Genomic DNA, 18,764 nt, shown 5'->3' on the forward strand with positions numbered 1-18,764 from the left:
AAGCCTGACTATCTTTTAAACTGAAAAGACCATTCTGACCAAGTCATCCGATAACCTTTCCGTGCACAGTACCACTCCTCTCAGTTTTGATTTGTTCTCATGACTCCATCTTTGAACTTTCATTCTTTTTAATTCAGATTATGTAATACAGCCACCAGAATCATCCCAGAGAAACAAATCAACTTTGGTTATTTAAGCCCAAAAGAGACATAATAGACAAATCAGACAACTCCACCCTCATCCATAGCCATGGGATTTTACGAAAGATTTTCTAGAAGATTTTATTTCAGTAATATCTGTTGTTCCTAGAATGAGAGTTTAATCATTAATATGTGTTTCTCTCTAGTTTATAATCAATTTTAAATCCATACTGAAATCAGGTCAGTAGACTACATATTTAAAAAAGGTTAGCACTGTTTTAGTCTGGTTGTCTCTAAGTTTTAGATGATTATACTAAAACCAGCGGTTTATCCCAGCTTAAATACAACTGGTTTACTCGAGGTCAGATTCTTCTGGCCCTGTCATCTTTAATAACTTTCTCTTAACCACTTCAGCTCTTTATTGTCTCTAGATAAAAAAAGACAGGGTAAGAGGGAAGACTTGTGGAAGGATGTGGCCAAGAAAGAATGTCCAAGAGGACATGGACAAAGAGGTATAAAGGTTCAAAGTAGACTGAAGGGAATAATTAAAGAGGCAAGAACAACTGGAAGATAAAGTTTCAGAGAGAGGCAATAGGGAGATTGTAGGACAGTATCAGGAATTAAGAGGAAGCAAGTGTGCTGGAAAAAGCAATAAAATTGGGTTGTCATCTTTTCATATATCAAAGGTTATGGCATTTGGAACAGATGACGTACAGACAAAACTTATTTCAGAGGAAACTACTTCTTTTCCTCAGTTTGAGTTTTTTTCTTTGTGTTTGTGATTTTTTCTTCAGAAAAGAAAGAAACCATTTGGGGATTCAGGTTTATCTTTCTCTTTCAAGAAAAATACTTTTTGGCAAGCTTTATGTCTCTTCTGGCAAAATCAGCATAAGACAAGACTACACACACGCATGTGCACTACAACAAACCACCTAATAAATGCGCTTACCGGGACTCAGTATACAGCAGAAAACAGTGGCAGATTGAATGTGAGACACTAAAGCTCTAAATGAAACAAAGCATGTCCAGCAGCTTTTGCAATAATCATGTGGCACTGCAATCTTTTATTTGCAAATCCTTCACATTTTTTTTTTCCTGCCTATTTTAAGGAAACAAGAACTACTCTGAACTTCAAAGTTCGACCACTAGGAGAATTTTTATTTTCCCCTGAGCACCAGTGATAAGAGTATTGCTAGCCCTATAAGCACTTGCTGCTTGCACAACATGACAGAACTGAAAAGTTTAAGATCCACACTGAATGTCATGCTCTGCATAAGTCAGACTATAGTGCCAAGTTTTCTGCATCATTTGAATGGCTTTCAAATTAAATTAAAGCAGAAGTGATTCTTCAGTTTCTAAATCTACATATGTTTACTCATCCTCCATAAGAAATATTACTACAGGGAGAGATTTAAACATTTTGTTTGAAAGAGTTGCTGAGATTATGCCATGTCACTTGATGTGCAAGCACACGCAGCTTTTCTTTATGAAACATTTATGGTATTTGCTATACTTACTCACCCCAAAGAATTTACAAGATGAAAGCCTAAAAGTTGCTGTATACTACATTAATCTTGAATGCTGCTCTCTTTCCTTTCTGTCTGAAGCGCAGGAATTATTAGTTCTTTGCACTTGTTTAATACAATATTGTGTGACATTCAAATTAGAAAAGGAAATGAGTGGGAAGCTAAAGTTAGCCATCCAGAAAGCTATCGGACATAAAGAAGGAAAAAGATTAAGAGAGTACATACCTTTCAGCTATTCATTAAGATAAACTGCTAAGAAATAGCAATTATGGTTAAAGTATATGCTGGGCAGGTTATGTATTTTAAATGACAAAATAATAAAACCAAGAATAGAAGCAAGGGGGAAAAGGTGATTTTTGTCCACCCACACAGCTGTAGTAGCTACATTCATAACATAGATACAGTGAAAATATAGAGTTCTTAGTTGCCTATGAACAATTCTAAAATGAAACACTAAAATACGGATTTCTAGCAAATTGAAGGCCTTAACCAAGTGAAAGGGTAGACAGCACAATATGTGAGGTGAGTTTTGAGAAAACAGCCAACTTACAAGCAATATAAGGCGTTGTACATCAGGAAGTTCTTCTTGGCATAACTTAGCATTTTCAAAAGTGTGGCTTTTAAAAACAAATGTTAAAGCAGTTAAACCCCAAATATAACCCTTCTGGGGCTAAGCTAGAAAGAGAGTTTATTTTACGTTGATGGTTGTTTAAAACTGCCTCTGTAATCCTCACTTAACTCATCTTCATCTACTTGGTGTATGCAAAGTTGCTTTTGTATGACTCTAATTTATTACACAAGGTATAACGTAACAGTGGGATGCTAAAAGTGCAGCATTATTATCTATTATTACTTAATTATAAATTAGCTCATAATTGAAATAAAGACTTTTAACAACACTGCCTCAAAACTTGCCATGATACGGTTTTAAAAATTTGAAGGCAATCGGAAAAATTGTCAGAAGTTGAGAACAAAATGAAAAATGAAAGCAAGCTAATAAGGATGTTGACAACCTGGGTGCCACTGACTGTATAAAGGATCTTCAACATTAAAAAAAAAAAAAAAAGGACACAAAAAAATTAAAAAAAGGACACTTTCCAAAGTAAAGTTTCAAAAATCTGCACTTTACTCTGAAAACAGATATTGTTTCTTGCATCAAATAAAAAAATCAAATCCAGTCAGTTCACTAAAAAGACCTGTAACTACAGATACTTATGGTCAAACAAACGAAAGTAATTAAGTAAGTAAGTAATGGTGAGCTGATCCCATGATAGGCAGAGCAACAAAACAAAGTGGCTAAGAAAGAGAAAATAGTATGAGGACTGCAAAAGGACAGACGGCACAGGCCAGCCTCCCTTAGGCTGCATTAGTGCTGCCAGGGAGATGGCTGAAGCTGTGTTGGGTGCAGGTTCCCAGGTGCTGACAGTGAAGGGACTGCAGGGTGGCTTTTGGCTGGGGCTGCCCCATGCCAGACACAACCGGTTCCAGATGGATCGAAGAACAATATAAGGCATTGTACATCAGGAAGCTTTATCTTTAATGTGGGGGAAAAACCCCAAATTGAATGCTCTATAGCAGAATATTTTCACAACTTTCCACACAGCCCAGACTGCATAAGATCATAGATACCTCCTTTGAAGAAGATCAATTTATGTAGGAGACAAAAGGCTGAAAAAAATACCTGCTGCTGTATGAATTGTCAGGTTGTCTGCAGGGGAGAAAAGGCGTAGGTTTGTACAGAAGATGCAGACCGAGCATGTAGAGTTTCATTTGAGATAAGACTAAATATAGGTTTCTAAATGTGTCTACAGGCCATCATTGCTGCCTGATTTCCTACTGTAACTAATGAAAATCTACAGCAGGATTCAACTGCCTCAACACTGGCATTCAGTTCTACCTGAAGTGCCCTAACATTCCCAAAATAGGTGTGGAGCTGCTCAGTATTACATGGGAACTACCTGAAAGCCACCCTTATCTGGGGTAGCTGCTGGAAGCTACAATAAAACTCTGCAGTACCTTATATGACACTAGATGCCTTGGGGCTATACTTTCCTAAACAGGTGTTACAGTTGGTAAAGGCTCAGAGCAGATTAGTTCAGTTCAGAGCAAGCTGAATCACTCTGAGGCACACCAATCTCCTCCACTAAGTATAACGAAAGCACAAACACAGCTCATATATAACGTCAGGGTTGCCATCTGGAATTGATTCCTACTCATTCTGACAGGTAAATGTATTGACTTAATCTCTCCTGCACACCTCACCAGCCTCCTCTTTAATAGTCTCCAGAAGTGACCCAGAAAGGCAGCTCCTCTAATGTGAACAATAGGCTCTACTAAACACTTGCTGGTTGATCAGAAAACATACACTTAGGTGTATAGAACAAAGGGATATAACCTGCAACATAGGGTATTCACAGGTTTGAAAAAGTAAGGTTATAGCTGTGCTGAAAGCATAGGGGTAAAAAACAAAATAATATAGGAAATCTTCCTCCGTTTAATTCCCTTCCAATTTGTTGCTTTTTCAGCTGCATTGCACTTACGTGGACAAGAAGTTGCCTTTGTGGTCGCTTTAGCCCACCCACAAAGACAATTGGATCAGTCCCTGAAATCAGCTGGGAAAGCACGTTTCTAAGCGAAAAGGACTGACCCAAATAATCCTGAAGGGTAAACCTCTCAAGTTGACAAAGATCTGAGAGCAGTTTGCAGGATGGCCCTTCAGCTGCCCTCTCTCCTTTTGTAGAAGCTATTCAGCCAGTGGAAAAAAGTTACAGAGAAAAAAATTAACTTTGCCGATGCATGCATAGGTCAGTATATACGAGTTTTGATCACTTACCACAGGTTGCAGAGCTGCAAGTTACACTGCCATTAATCCCAGCAACATACAAACATTTCTTCTAGTCATGACAAGACAACCATCATGCACATGCTCAACTATTTGTAGACCCAGCAACATCTGCTCATCTCTATAATTAAACCTGTATTTCTCAGTAATACTCAACTTTTTGCAGTGTAGTATTTCAAATACTTTTCACAAAACTCACCAATACAAAGGGGTTTGCTAAGGGAGTCTGTTTTTTATGAGCGAGTTAATTACAAATCTAATAGATCATTGAGAAAATAACATTTAGTTCCAAATTTTCTATAAACCTGTTGCATGTAAATTATTTGATGAGTGCTTTAGCTGGAATACTGAAATTGCACAGTATGTGATGTACTCCAGCCTAAGTATCTTGCAGCTCTTTGGAAATCTCAATTGGAGTTAAAAAATTATTAGGTTTTATCTGCTTCTTAAGAAAATGCAGATTACATTTTGTGCAGATTTTTACTTAATCTCTTACTGGCCATTAAACAACCAGTAACAGACATTTTATAATTGCAGCTGGGGGAAGGGATTTAATTTATCTTCATAGGCAAGCTGAGTTGCAAATGGTTCCCTATTATTGATTGAATAAACCCCCATAAAATATTACAGAAACTTTGTCTGTAGATGTGCTTGCTTGACAGACAATATTCTATCCTCAAAATCACATTGTATTTAATAAACTCACGTACTTCAAGTTTCTCTATGACAATCTATCCTAAAAACCGTCACTAATTGCAGCAATGGAGATGCATAGATGGAAGCATCCATCTGTTAAGTGAAATCACAAAATGCTCCAAAATGTAAAAAGATACAAGAGATATAAAAACATAGATGTAAGTATCTTTTATCTAGGACACTGCATTGCTAAAAGTACACTGAATTTTAATCCTGGATGAGGATTAAGGTTATTTATAATAAAAAGAGAAACAGAGAAAGAGAGAGAGATAACACAGATTACATCTATTCCTCACAATTACTTTGTCATCTGAAATTTTTTCTGCTACTTGATGGTTTCTCATAATTCCTAATAGGTCATAAATCTTTTAAAATTTCTCTTTGCAGCAAGATCTCTTTTTAGGTAAATCTCTCTGGTTTTGGGGTGACAAAATAGCCCCAGAAATCAGTTTGCTAAATTTAGTTCCATTTAGCATCTCCACATTATTTTGTAACTAGTGAAAAACAAAGAATTGTGCGTCTGCACAAAATGATGATACGTAGGATTCTGACTTGATTGACTCGATTCTGTCCTTGATTGACAGGCTACCTCTCACACAAACAAATGCTGGGTAAGTATATTATCTGACATCACACAAGTATACACACTATATGTTTGTCAACATTAATAATGGCACTTTTACTTAATTTCCATTCAGAGCATTGCACAGCATGAACTCATTTCCAATGATCAGACTCATTGCAGAGACGTACACTGGAAGAGTGGGTTATATCCACACTCACTTCACCTGCACACAGGTAGAGTGCACTGGCTTCCGCATTCTCCTCCACCTAATACTGAAGATCATTAATTTCAAAGAGCTGTAAAACTATCCAGTGACATGATCTTATTCCCTAGCATGTTGATATAACAAATATCTGCAAGCCAGATTTCAGAGAACCTAGTCATGGACAAATTAAAATTACCTACACCTGCCACAGTCTCTGGATTCACCACCTCTTTATTCCAAACTTCTGGGTTTTATACTCCAAGATGACTTCTTTACAGACAATTAAATGTGCATAATGGACTGAAAGGATGCAAGAACAGTTCCAAATAAATATGATGACCTCTCATCCAAAACTGCAACTTGCTATACACAAGTTTTGCATGGATTTAAAGCTGAGTTTGCTTTCTTTTCATACCAACATTACTGGAATCATGTTGAAGTGAATGAAGAACTGGAGGAGCCAGAAACAGATTCCTGGGGTGACTGTGCGTCGAAAATTATCATCTATACAGATCGATCTACACAGATGTCAGCACAGTCAAATCTAAATGCTAACTTAATGTGTACTTCTGGACAAAAAGAAAACCAGAAAAATCATTTCAACATTTTCCGCTTTAACTTTATAGTGAGGCAGACCCAAGTCAGGTAGGAAGATGTTCCTCTTCAGTACTGACAGCACTGTATTCCCACCTGGGAAAGCAAGCTTTAACCACCATGGAATTTAACACTGATCTCCCACACCTCAGACAATAGCTGAAGCAGTAGGATACACAGCGTTGCTGGGAGAATCACTTGAAGGCTCTCCTGTTCCTGCTCTCCAGCTTTATACCACCAATTTAAACGGACTAAACTGAATGTGAGATTGTTAGTGTCAAAATGATAAAAATACTATGCTGAAGGAAATAAAAAGCTTAACGTTAATCTGGTAGCTTTTCTTTCTTTCTTTCCTTCTCTTTGCTTAAACACTGAGCTGAAAAAAAGCATAGTACTGGTTAGTGCTCTTTCTGAGGGATTCTGTGAAATTATGGAATTCATTTGCCCAAATTTCTAAGTCACAGAATTATTCCCTAGCAGAATTTAAGGAAATTTTATGTAAGCTTATGAGCTGTGTAATAAGGAAACAAATAACAAAAATGGCATGAAGGATCCTCTTTCCTTGTTCATCATACAAGTCAAAAGACCCATGGATATGCCAAGCTGCAAGGAGCAAGTCCCTGTAGGTGGCCCTGCTTGAGCAGGGGGGTTGGATCAGATGGCCTCCCAAGGTGCCCTCCAACCTCAACCATTCTGGGTTTCTGTGACTGCTTTGGTCACAGAATGGTATGGCATACCATACTTTTTGTGAAGATAAATGGGCATATAAATAGTAATTCCTCAACTGATTTAAATACCTTGAAACTCAGAAGCTATGGCTGCCCCATCCCTGGCAGTGTTCAAGGCCAGGTTGGACAGGGCTTTGAGCAACCTGATCTAGTGATCAGTATGGCAGTATGACAGGGAGGTTGGACTAGATGATCTTTGAAGGTCATTTCCAACCCAAACCATTCTGCGATTCTATGATTGCTTTACAGATTTCAAAGGTCAAAAAAGTGGTTTGTAAGAGCTTTATTCTGCCCTGTACTTCCTGTATTAGATTATATAGGAGGATGCACATATACAGTAGGCATGAATGTTCACTTACAAAAAAATCTATACAATATATGCTTACATATACCATATATATGTCCTATACATGAGATTAAGCAAGAGGAGGTGGAATAAAGCTCTTTTTGAAAATCCTTATTGACCTTTGAGATCTGATAAATATTTTTTTAACACAGGTTTTTGCAATGGAAGGAATTACTACACTCAAAGGTATTGCTGACATTTTCTTAATTAAAAAGAAAATTCGAAATAATTCCCGTATTCTTGAATCAGTTAAATTGAAATAAAAGTACTGAAAATACATGACTAAAATAGGATATTAGTAACACTTCAGAAGATTAAAAGGTTTTTGTTTCATTTTCTGTTTTCTTGAATAATTTATTTATTTAGGCTCTATTATACTACATAGAGTTTCCACGATGGTTTTTATAGGGTCTCCACAGATCCTTGTTACCCAGCTTGCATGGTAACAGCAGAAACAGCAATGAAGGATTCAGGAGCCTTTTATCATGGGTTAGGAAAGAAGTCTGCAGTAGCAATGTATTTTCTTGGTCATCAACTACAGAATCACATGGCAAGTAGACAGTTAAAGTGTTTGGCTAACAGGTAAACTAACCCTGGATAAAACGGAGCATAACTGAGTGGTTACTGTTCTAACACTGATTAAAAGCTATAGTGGGGGGAACAAAACCCCGCTGTCTAATGACGCTTCTACAATCCAACCATTAAATGAGCAAGTTCTGATCTGATTAACTTCAAAACATGAGCAACAGCTGCCTGCTTTTTTTGTGTGTACAAGAAGTAACCGATTGTTTTTGCTAGCTGGACACTGAAAAACAGGTGTTAAAAATCAAAGATGTTGCTACAGCAAACTGGGTGCAAAGCAAGCTAATTTTAAGGATTTACTTTAGAAAATATAACACTTAGATTTGTTCGAAAGTGAAATAAATTCCCAGAAAGCAGAGTCAAGTGCTCCACATCTTACTTGAGATAGAATTCCTCAGTTTCTTGCTGGACTGCTGTTTGGGGTTTTTTATTTTCTTTTTTTGTTTTTTTTTTTTTCGTTTATCTCCGAAAGCAGCAGTTCTAGAGAGTGATTACTGAATATCAGTGCTTCTTTCCTGATGCAAATCATGTCAAATGTCAGAGAGAAAGAATTTATCGCCTCTCACTTTGCAATCTTACTTCTTTCTGATGGATTTTTTATTGTTGTTCTACAGCAGTATTAGTCAGAACTTCACACAAATTAGCCTTTTAAAGAACAAATTGACATAAGAGTTCTGTGAAAGGGATGTAAAAACACCCCTGACAATCCAGACATTTTGTTCTGGCAATATTAACAACTTCTGTTAAAACCAACAGTACACAGCTGAACTGCATGGCATATGCACTCAAGTTGGTAAGGCTTAAATTAGCAAGTCATTATGTAAGGGAATTTTAAGCATAATTTAAAGGAACTAAATGACAAACACACTGTAAAAATACCTGACACACAATTAGGGAAATGTTTCCAAGTTGTCTTTCTTTCCAAGTATAAATCACTGACATTATACTAAAATGAAAATAATTTCAGTGAAAGCCAGATCAGAAATACGAATCTCCAGTATCTCAGCACTGATAATTGACATCGCTTTCTGCAGTCACATACCACTAAGTTCAGTTAAACCAATTCCCTTTTATTTATAATGTATTTTACATCCTGATTTCCTCTCAGTTGTCCTTTATGTATGTAAACAGAAAAATGTGTAAGCAAACCGCTCTGTTCTGCACAACTAACATTTCAGAAAAACACAGAAAACAGTGACAAAACTGTTTTTCATCATTTGCTCTCAATTCTTTTCACTTTAAACTTGATCAGAACTTGTAATCCTAATGAAATCTGTAGAATGGCAGACTGATTTCTACAGAAATATTTGGCTAAATCTGGAACATGGATCTTCTACCTAATTCTGCCAATATCATACAAATTTCACTTAGTTCAATACACCTGCAGCACCTCACAAAATCTTTGATCCAAAGAAACTGCATTCACTCATTCAAGACTACTTTTGTACCCCAAAATGTATCTATCTCCTTTTCTATAAGGAGAAACAGAGCCATATGACTTCATACATCAGATGCTCACAAAGGAAACACATCACCTAACCAAATATTAGGAAGAAGTTTTACAGGAATGATGCAAGGAAAAAAGCTGTATTTTCAGGCGTTTTTTGCTCTAAAGGCTGTGGTACGACTGGAGGGAAGAACAGAGCAAGCAGTGGCAGCCAGGCCAGTGGGAGTACTGAGCCATAGCTCTGCCCACTCCTTGCCAAAACAAGAAGAAGCTCCAGCTGGACATTTTGCTGGCTTCTCCACTGCCTTAATAACCCTGATAGTTCATATCAGAGGGGAGAGTGAATGGAATGGAAAGATGTAACTTAAACCCATTAGCATTTTGGCAACTAAAATGCTGGTATACAAAACACAACTAGAAGGATCCAGAGTGAAAGCGCAGACACACTGTAAGGCACTGACAACATCTAGAAAACATTTTGCCAAATTAAAAGCAGTTTTTCTCTAACCACCTACATGACTTCCTTCTAAAATGAAGTCTCATGTAAAATCCTGTACTAATTATATTCTGCCTTCATGAGAAGTATGCAGAAATGCTCAAGGGTCACAGTGAATAGGTTGCCACGTTCACATAACATTGTTTCTGAATACTAAGGTAACATGAAGGAAAACAGTTGCCCTTTTTCCGTACATCAGACCACTGCAAACTGTTTTCAAACCCAATGATATTATTACTAATATTATTAACAATGAATACTCTCACTGTACAACTACATTTAAGCCTGATTTGAATAAACAGACTAGCTACCAGTTCTCTTATCTCACAATGCTCCCGTTAAATGTGGCCTGCCTGCAACCATATGAAGGTCAAGCAAGCTCAGGTGAGAAGTATGAAGAGCTAACCAATACTCAAAGAACATGGAAGAACTTAAGGTACATATTTAGGTGTGCATTTTGACATATTAGAATAAGAATCATGGAAAGTTATGTGCCTCATTAGCCACTAGGATGTATCAGTTATTGCCAATTAATTTAGTAAGCATACTGAAGTCATCTCTTGACAAGCCTAGGATGCCAACTAACACTCACACTACAAGGAATGAATGTTTTGGGATGTCCTTTATTATTTTAAATGAGCAGAGCACATATGCTATGTATTTTTGAAACAGTCCTTAAAATATATTTGGTAGTTACTTGGAAAGGTCAAGAACAGCTTCAAAAAGTATTACATTATTTATACCCCATTTTAAAAGTATTTAGCTAGAAGCAACAGTTGCAAGGATTCTCCTCAGGACCTAATGCACTCCCCTACAGCCACAAGCAACCACATTACATAAACCCTTTCCTAAACTTCTCGAATTTAACCTTTAAAATGTTATTGGGTTATTTTCCTTACAATAAGTCACATGGAAAAATTTCCCAAGGCTTTACTCTACTGATTGCAAAATCTTTTCCCAAGCCAAGAGCATTTACGGCCAAGTTACACCCAACTGGTCTTTTGCATTTACTATCCTCTAGATTGAAGGTTATTTTTATTGTTCAAAATTACTATGTTTCTAGATATCAGTTATGATTACTCTAGCTTTTGTCACCCTAGTTTCTAGTCTTCTCCCATACAAACAGCTTTCTGTTTCTTTGATCATCCTCTGTATGACTTTCTTTGCGCCTATCACAGTTTGTATTTGTCAAAGCTGGGTAACACGTTACACAGCATGCCAGGTGAGGTCTCATTAGTTCTGCAACTAATTCTGCAACTCTACATGAAATAACTCGAATCCAGGATAATGCTTGACTTTTCCTGGACTTGGCACTTTGATAACTCGCACTTCATCATGCTTTCCAACTGATGCATCCTTAACTTGTAGGAACTTGGTGCATGTGTTTTAATATTAATATAATTTATTGTGGTAAAAATTCATGTGGAGAGAACAAGGCTCATAAAAACATGTTTTAAAAAGTCTTTACTAACATTAAATTCACCAGATACAGAAGGGTTTGTCCCTATTGTAGATTAATCAAGAATGTTGAGCCACTGAAAAAAATAACAAAATATTTTTCTCATGTTGCTTTATATGTTATACCAGTTGTTTTGCTTATAAAGGATGCTATTTGCTAGATACATGTTAATATTTTTTAACTTATTTGTTCTATATATTTCATTAGCTTTCAGAGACAAGCACTGCTAAAACAATTGTACTTTATAAAAAAGTTTCCCAGGTTCCTCACACAATCAGGACTCATTATTGGATACTCTCCTTCTGACTCCCATAACTTTTCACCTGTTAAAGAGATGTAGCTTAGCTTCATCACAAGATACAGAAGATATTTTCAAGTATATTATTAGGGCATTTTCTTGGCATGTGGAAGTTTGGAGTTCAACACAACAAAACCTAAACCAATGAAAGCACAAAGAATAAGAGTATTTTTAACTGAACTTAGGACAATCCAAATGCGTCAGGTACGTCTTCAGGACACATGTCTTCAGAGCACTTCAGTGGAGTCTAGTTTCTGGATTCCAAATGACATTTTTCAAAGATGAACACCTAAGCTGTTGCCTCATCAAAGGCACAATCTCTACTCTATGTGGACACTATCACTATTTCAGTTATCTATCAAAGATTTTGTCCCAAACTGAAGTGTGAAGGAGGCCTCAAGCACATAAGCAAGTCAGGTGAAGTTCGCCTGTATTGCTCTCCAAAATCTACGTGGCTAAATTGTACCTAAATTACATTTATGGCACTTAAGAGCTTTGCTGTTTCTGGAGATGACTGTTGCAAGTGCACTAGCCTTTTAATACACTCCCGTGGATGCATCAATGACGCACCGCTTTAGTAAGAAATTAGTTACCAAGCTGAAACTTCTCCCACTCTATCCTAAGTGATTTAGATGAACAGAATGGAAAAGATCTGGAAGTCCTGGATTATTTCAGCACTTTCTTCTGAGTACCACACAGAATACAATGAAGCTGTAGTGAGTTATACCTCATCACCATTAGAAAAACAACCCTGCTCTTAGAACACTGCTGCCTGAGGAAAAAACTACCACAATATGCAGGTGAGATGATAGAAATAATTTTCTCTGGGTGTTACACAGTATAAAATTGCAGGTTACAGCTATGATGCAAGTTGGGGCATACCACCACTTCATAATACAAGTATAACACCATCATCCACATGTCAAAAACTACATTGGACTGTAATGACTTTACACTTGTTTCAGCTGCTGGCTAATTCCCACTACCTAAGCCTCCAAGTTAAAATGCCACCTTTTGCAAACCTGCCTATGAAGAGGCTGTAAGTGAACATGCACTGTTCTGCTGAAGTACTGTCACATAGGGTGCAAAGATGAACAGGGAACTATCCTCACGTATTTCAGATACGGCACAGACATCAGTAGTGAATATGTCAGTACTTTATCCTAAAAGTTTTGCAGATTTTTGAAACGGTAATTACACATTCACAAAGGATTCCCTCTATTTTGCTCACTGTACTTATGTCCAAGTTTTAAGTGGTTAAACTTTGCCTATGCATATTATTCCAAATGTAAAGTAAAAAGCTAATTTCACAAGAATTCCCTGAATTTCTGCTGCAGCCAGAAGTGAAACACAGCAAACCATGTAAATCAATGTCGAACTACAATTAAAATACTAAATTAGATTTCCTAAATGTGATGGAAGGACCTTGCATGCAAAAAGTCAAGTTGTTAACCAAAGACATTTTTATGAACTAAAGCTTTATTACACTTTATTACCTCCTCTATTTAACAGTCTATTAATAATTCTAAGTTCTTAACTAATTCCTTTTATTGTCCCAATTTTGACAACAGTCTCCAGTTTCCTTGCTGTGTTAAGCTATCTTTGAAGCCTGTGTTAAGCTAGGGGATGGGCAGGGCCTGGATGTTAGGATTCCTGTTCTTCCCCCCTCCCCTGTGGATGACTAAAATTTCAGTTCAGATTTTTACATTAAAATGTTTCCCAGATAACTAACAACAGTATAATAATAAATGATAAAAAGCATGGATTCTAACCACTTTGTCCTCCTTTGGGAAAGCATCCAAGGAAGCAGAATAAAAAGAGAAAAGAAAAAAAAGAAGAGAAAAAGAATAAAATAGGCAAGTATTAATAGACAGATTTCAAAGAAATGCAATTCTAGTAACTCTCTACAAAGAGATTAAAACATAAAATTTCAAAAAAAAAAAAAAGCTTTAAATAAAAAGATAACATTACTGCATATGTAGAAAACATGTTTTCCCACCCTAAGCCACAGAAGCATAAACAATAGAACAAACAAAAGGCAAGTTACAAATGAATGAAAGTACAAATACTTCTCAATTTCTGTGACTTGAAACAGTGGGTGAAAAATAATTACAATGCATTCCATCTTTTTCTGAGTAAAGATAAGCTGTATCATACACACTCTAATTAATAGTATATCAAAGTAAACTATATTTTCATAGACTTGCTCTAATGACACCACCTGCAGGTGATGCAATGTAATGCATCTATTTATGTTGAATGTGTCTGTTTATATCAAAGTATGAATATCTGTAAATTTTTGTTCAATACGCCTATGTAACTTTTTCAGAATGTGCATTTAATTTAATAGACTCACAAATACATCACGGCTACAGAAAAGTTCCACAATAAAGATTAAATGCATTTTCTCTGAGGATTTTTTTTTTGTTTACAGGAAAGTTCAGAAGCCCTATTCTCTTGATGTTTAGCTCAAAGGAAGTGAAAGGCCATAAACTAGCTCCATTGTGAACATGATTATCTGTTATAAAATTCGTGACCATTTTTAACTGAATTTGTTTTGAGACAAAGAGCACTGATGCATTTCCCCTACAAAAGATTGGCACCTTAAAGCGGTATGAGAAAGTTATTCCATCTCACGATAGATAAAAACCCTATTCATGCAATAAAAAAAAAAAATAATCTGTGAAATATTTTATAACACATGATAGTCCTAAATGATCAGCTAAAAATAATCACTGGGTAATGGTCTTCCAAACATAGATCCAGCCACTCATGTGCAAGTGAGTAGCCAGTTCCTTGGAGGGGACTGACTGAACAGAGGGTATTCTTGGATACCCTTTGGTTTTACGGACAGCCACTGCAGCTAACTGCATGTGGACCAGAGGCAGAAAGATTTCTCTCACCTGAGAGTAGGATAGCCAATCCAGATTAATCTATAGTTTTACTTTTTAAATAAATTTAAAATAAATTGACATAACACTATCACTGTGGTGTTGGAGAGGTTTTTTACCCCCAAGATTAACTGATTTTGTGTAAGACAAGTCTACAAATGTATATGAAAAGCTCTATAGAAGAAGAAATCTAAAATTAAATTAGTTCAATAAAAATTTATCTATGATGTGGCTTCGTACCTCAGCAAAACAGCTTCCTCTTCCATTCTATGAAAAATGAGAATCTTTTCAAGCTATCACTCAGCAGAACTACACACCGTGTTCTTTTTTTCTAATTAACTCAATGAATTCTAAGTATCTCCACAATCATTAAATACATTATTCTACTTTATACACACCTCATAATGACGTGATGAATGAAACACTTAAGTAAAATGAAGCATGAAATGCCAAACTTAAGGTGAACAATCTCCAGCGTGACAATGTCAAGGAGGCTTTTTCTTACAGTACACATCAGAAGACTTACATTGTTTGATCGCAGAGAGACACGACCTCCACATCGAGCACAAAACTTGGTCCGGCAATAAGAGCATAAATGGCCACAACCATCTGCAAACTTTGTTTTATGACAGATTCCACATGTTGGAGCATCATCCTTGTGCTCTCCCTGGTAACGGCGGGCTTCTTCCCCTATCTTTCTTACTTGTTCTTTATAGCTTTCAAATTGTTGATGCAACCTCCTGCACAGATGAGAAAAAAATTTATATAGCAAGAATAGGAGGAAACACTAATACTGTGTATTTCTTTCTTTCAATTTATAACTCTACCTAATATTCTTGGCATGTTTACAATAATAAATTATTGGGCCTCCTATCAAATACAAACTGCACATGGAAAACTGTAGAAGAGAATCTAAAGGAGAAAAATAACAGACACGTACTCCTATTATGTTTACTTCAAAGCTCATGAGCAAATCATTTCGCTTTAACAGAAATTGATCCAAATATAAGAGGGCAAAAATTGCATAGTCTTAAACAGAATACAGAATAATGTACAGAATAAAAGCAGAAATATAAGTGCCTGAGCAAATTTGCATTGCTTTTTAATCAATGTTATTTATACAGCAGGAGTAACAAATAAATCAATCTTCATTTACAGTGTCACACTTCTGTTTTCAAAACCTGAGTTTCTAACACATATAACTTAAAGATTTCAAAACACACTCTACAATCACACTGGCCATACAAGAATCTGAGAACAATTTTCTGTGTCAAATCTACATAATAACAATCCATTGTATTTTCTTTTGTTAAGTATGAGAGACTATTTAAGGTTTGCTGTCCCTCATTACAGATATTACTTTAAGCTTAGCTGTAGGAGTATATAGGCACATTAACAGGTATATTGATTCCTAAAAACTGGCTTTCAAAGAAGTAGCACTTCTCCACCTGCCCAAATAACAAGCAGCCTGACACTACACCAACCAAATGGCTAAGCGTCGTGCTACCCAAAAGACCTTGCTGCCTGAAAGACCCAGCTTCTAATCACAAGCTCAGCAAAAAGCACTCAGCCCTCTAGCCTTCTCTTCCCCTTCTGTGAGGAACAATAATAATTAAATATTTAGCGATAAATTCTTTCTTATAATTATCATATTATCTCTGAGGAAAAACATGCTCTCCTGTTGGCTTCTATGAGATTTTCTTGGCAAAGATGAAGTTTCAGAGCGGAACCAGATAAAGGTCCAGGCACATCCAAAAGGGGCAATCCAGCTCCTCTCCTACTCCTGTCTGCATGACTGCTCCTTAGGCACTGATTTGAACATTGACCAGAGCCCTTTCAGTGAGCTAACCTGTGAACCTGAACCAACAGAAAATTAATTCTCCGGGCGGGGGGGGGTGTAGAATGAAAAAAAATTGTTGTCCCATAATTTTTCTCCCTGTATCGCTCCACTCTGAGCAGGGCACTGGAGACCTGGGAAGAAGGTAGGACATGAGATCCTCAAGCCAGAAATGAAAAGAAACAGTAAAGGGCAGGATCATCCTTTATGCAGCAATATGAGCTCAGCTGCCATGAAGCTTAATTTACCCCACTCTGAAGCTTAATTTAACACCATCCAATTTCAGCTATTAACTATCTTACTATCCATCAAATCATACAAGAAAGAAACACTTCTGTGGGTGTACCAGGACAGCACTATAACTCCTGACCTTTATTTTCACAAGCCTAAGCAAAGATTTTAGACAGCTTAAGGAGGAGAATCCAGTAGGCACATTTAACAACTCAGTCTTTTCACTATGCTATGTGGAACCCACAGGCTTCTCACCCACATTTCCAGATGTTGCTTCAAATCTACATCTTCATGGCTGACATTTAAAAAAATCATGAACAGCTAAATAGATTATTAGTAGAAACAGGGAATCTTGAGTTTAGTAAATGATAATGGTAGGTGTGCTGTCTATAGAGGTCTTGATGATATTCTTCACCTCCACTACCTGCTCTGAGCTACCTGCTCCCTTAGGATTGAGACTTGCACCACTTAACCAATGTATTTCTAGTGAGACAATTCTGTGTTTCTGTGGGATTTTGTGTGTGTGGTGGACTTGTTTTGACTTTTAAGATATAAATAATCAGTGTTATTTGTATGAAATACTGTTTTGGTGAAGTGGATATTTTTACTTTAAGATGATATTTAAGCCTGGAAAATGGTACTTCAACTTCACTAACAGGAATCGTGATAAATACACATAATCCATTTGGACACTACTAAAATCAACCAACTCCCACACTAAAAACAGAGACTTCATAGGGGCACATTCTGGTGAGGATGCAGCAACAGCAAAAGCTATGAGGCCAAATAATATGTTCTCCCTCACTAAGAACATGATGCATCACACGTTGCATTACACGTAACGCTTTATGCTAATGAAAAACTTGACAGGAGTAAGCAAAAGGGGTTTTTCTTTTTGTTTTATTTTTTACTAACCTGCTTAAAAAACCTTTTCAGCATTGAGTCAGATGAGAAAAGTAGGTCAACAGAATTAGGCAAAATACTGGACAAACTTAATACTTTTGGCCACATTATTGGGTTACACATGCGATTTAACTTATCTTACACAGCTGCCCACTTATAATGCATATAAACAACTGAAGATATTCAGGAATTTGTATAATAACCAGCTTAAAGAATGCAATTAAATAATGGAGAGGTCTACAGGTAAACTGCTTATTACATCAAATTTTCTATTAAAATATAGAAGCTTGGAAACGAAATTCAGTTCTCCTCCACTACAGCAAGACTAAAAGCCCTGGCTCTTCACTAACATGGAAAGGGAAGAGTACGCACTGACCCCCTTCCTGTTCTTTTCCAATTAGACAATCTATATCTGAATTTTTCTGATCTCATGTGAAGCTTAGGAAGTATATTAATAAAATGATGGTTTGCCCTTCTGTGTGCACCAAGAGATAGATGAACACACTAGCAACAAAGCATAACCTAAATAATAGATTTCTTTTCTTACTAATAAGTATCACTTATTTATACATATTTCTTATACAGCTTTCTTACTTTCTGCATCAGTGTAAGACTTTTTACCACGATGTGTTCAAACCCAAATACTTATCTTGCACGTCACACTACTCATTAATGGAGAAAACCTAACATTTTACCTACAGAAGGAATGGAATTGGAGAAAAAGGTTGAAGAGTTCACAGAGCAGAAGGAATCTTATCCAGCCCATGGCAGGTGTGGTTCAATTACTTCTTTTGCAAGTTTTAAACCACCTTTCCCAGCTTTTTGAGGAATGACAGGATCTCTGTGTCTCTGGCTATTCTATAATCATGGCAGGAAATCCCTCTCAACAGTTTTTCCTTATACAGAGATATATTAAGGAAGAACTAAAATACAGATGTATATTTTTTCAAGTTTGCTCCTTAATTTCCAGGCAATAGA

At 36.6% G+C, this 18,764-nt stretch overlaps 1 protein-coding gene across 32 annotated transcripts in view; it reads right to left on the reverse strand.

The window, feature by feature from the left end:
• RIMS1 (regulating synaptic membrane exocytosis 1) overlaps positions 1–18,764 on the reverse strand; it is a 309,338-nt gene that overhangs the window by 180,132 nt on the left and 110,442 nt on the right. For 26 of the 32 annotated variants that reach the window (XM_030490061.1, XM_030490063.1, XM_030490058.1 and 23 more), the window contains 2 exons: positions 15,342–15,555; positions 13,697–13,708 (listed from right to left, as the gene is read on the reverse strand). In XM_030490061.1, coding sequence (XP_030345921.1) covers positions 13,697–13,708; positions 15,342–15,555 — 226 coding nt within the window. Of the gene's footprint in view, positions 1–13,696; positions 13,709–15,341; positions 15,556–18,764 lie in introns of those variants that run through there. The other 6 variants (XM_030490062.1, XM_030490059.1, XM_030490038.1 and 3 more) reach the window with 3 other exon arrangements.

Source organism: Strigops habroptila, chromosome 6 (genome assembly GCF_004027225.2).
Source record: "Strigops habroptila isolate Jane chromosome 6, bStrHab1.2.pri, whole genome shotgun sequence".
NCBI classification, from domain to species: Eukaryota; Metazoa; Chordata; class Aves; order Psittaciformes; family Psittacidae; genus Strigops; species Strigops habroptila.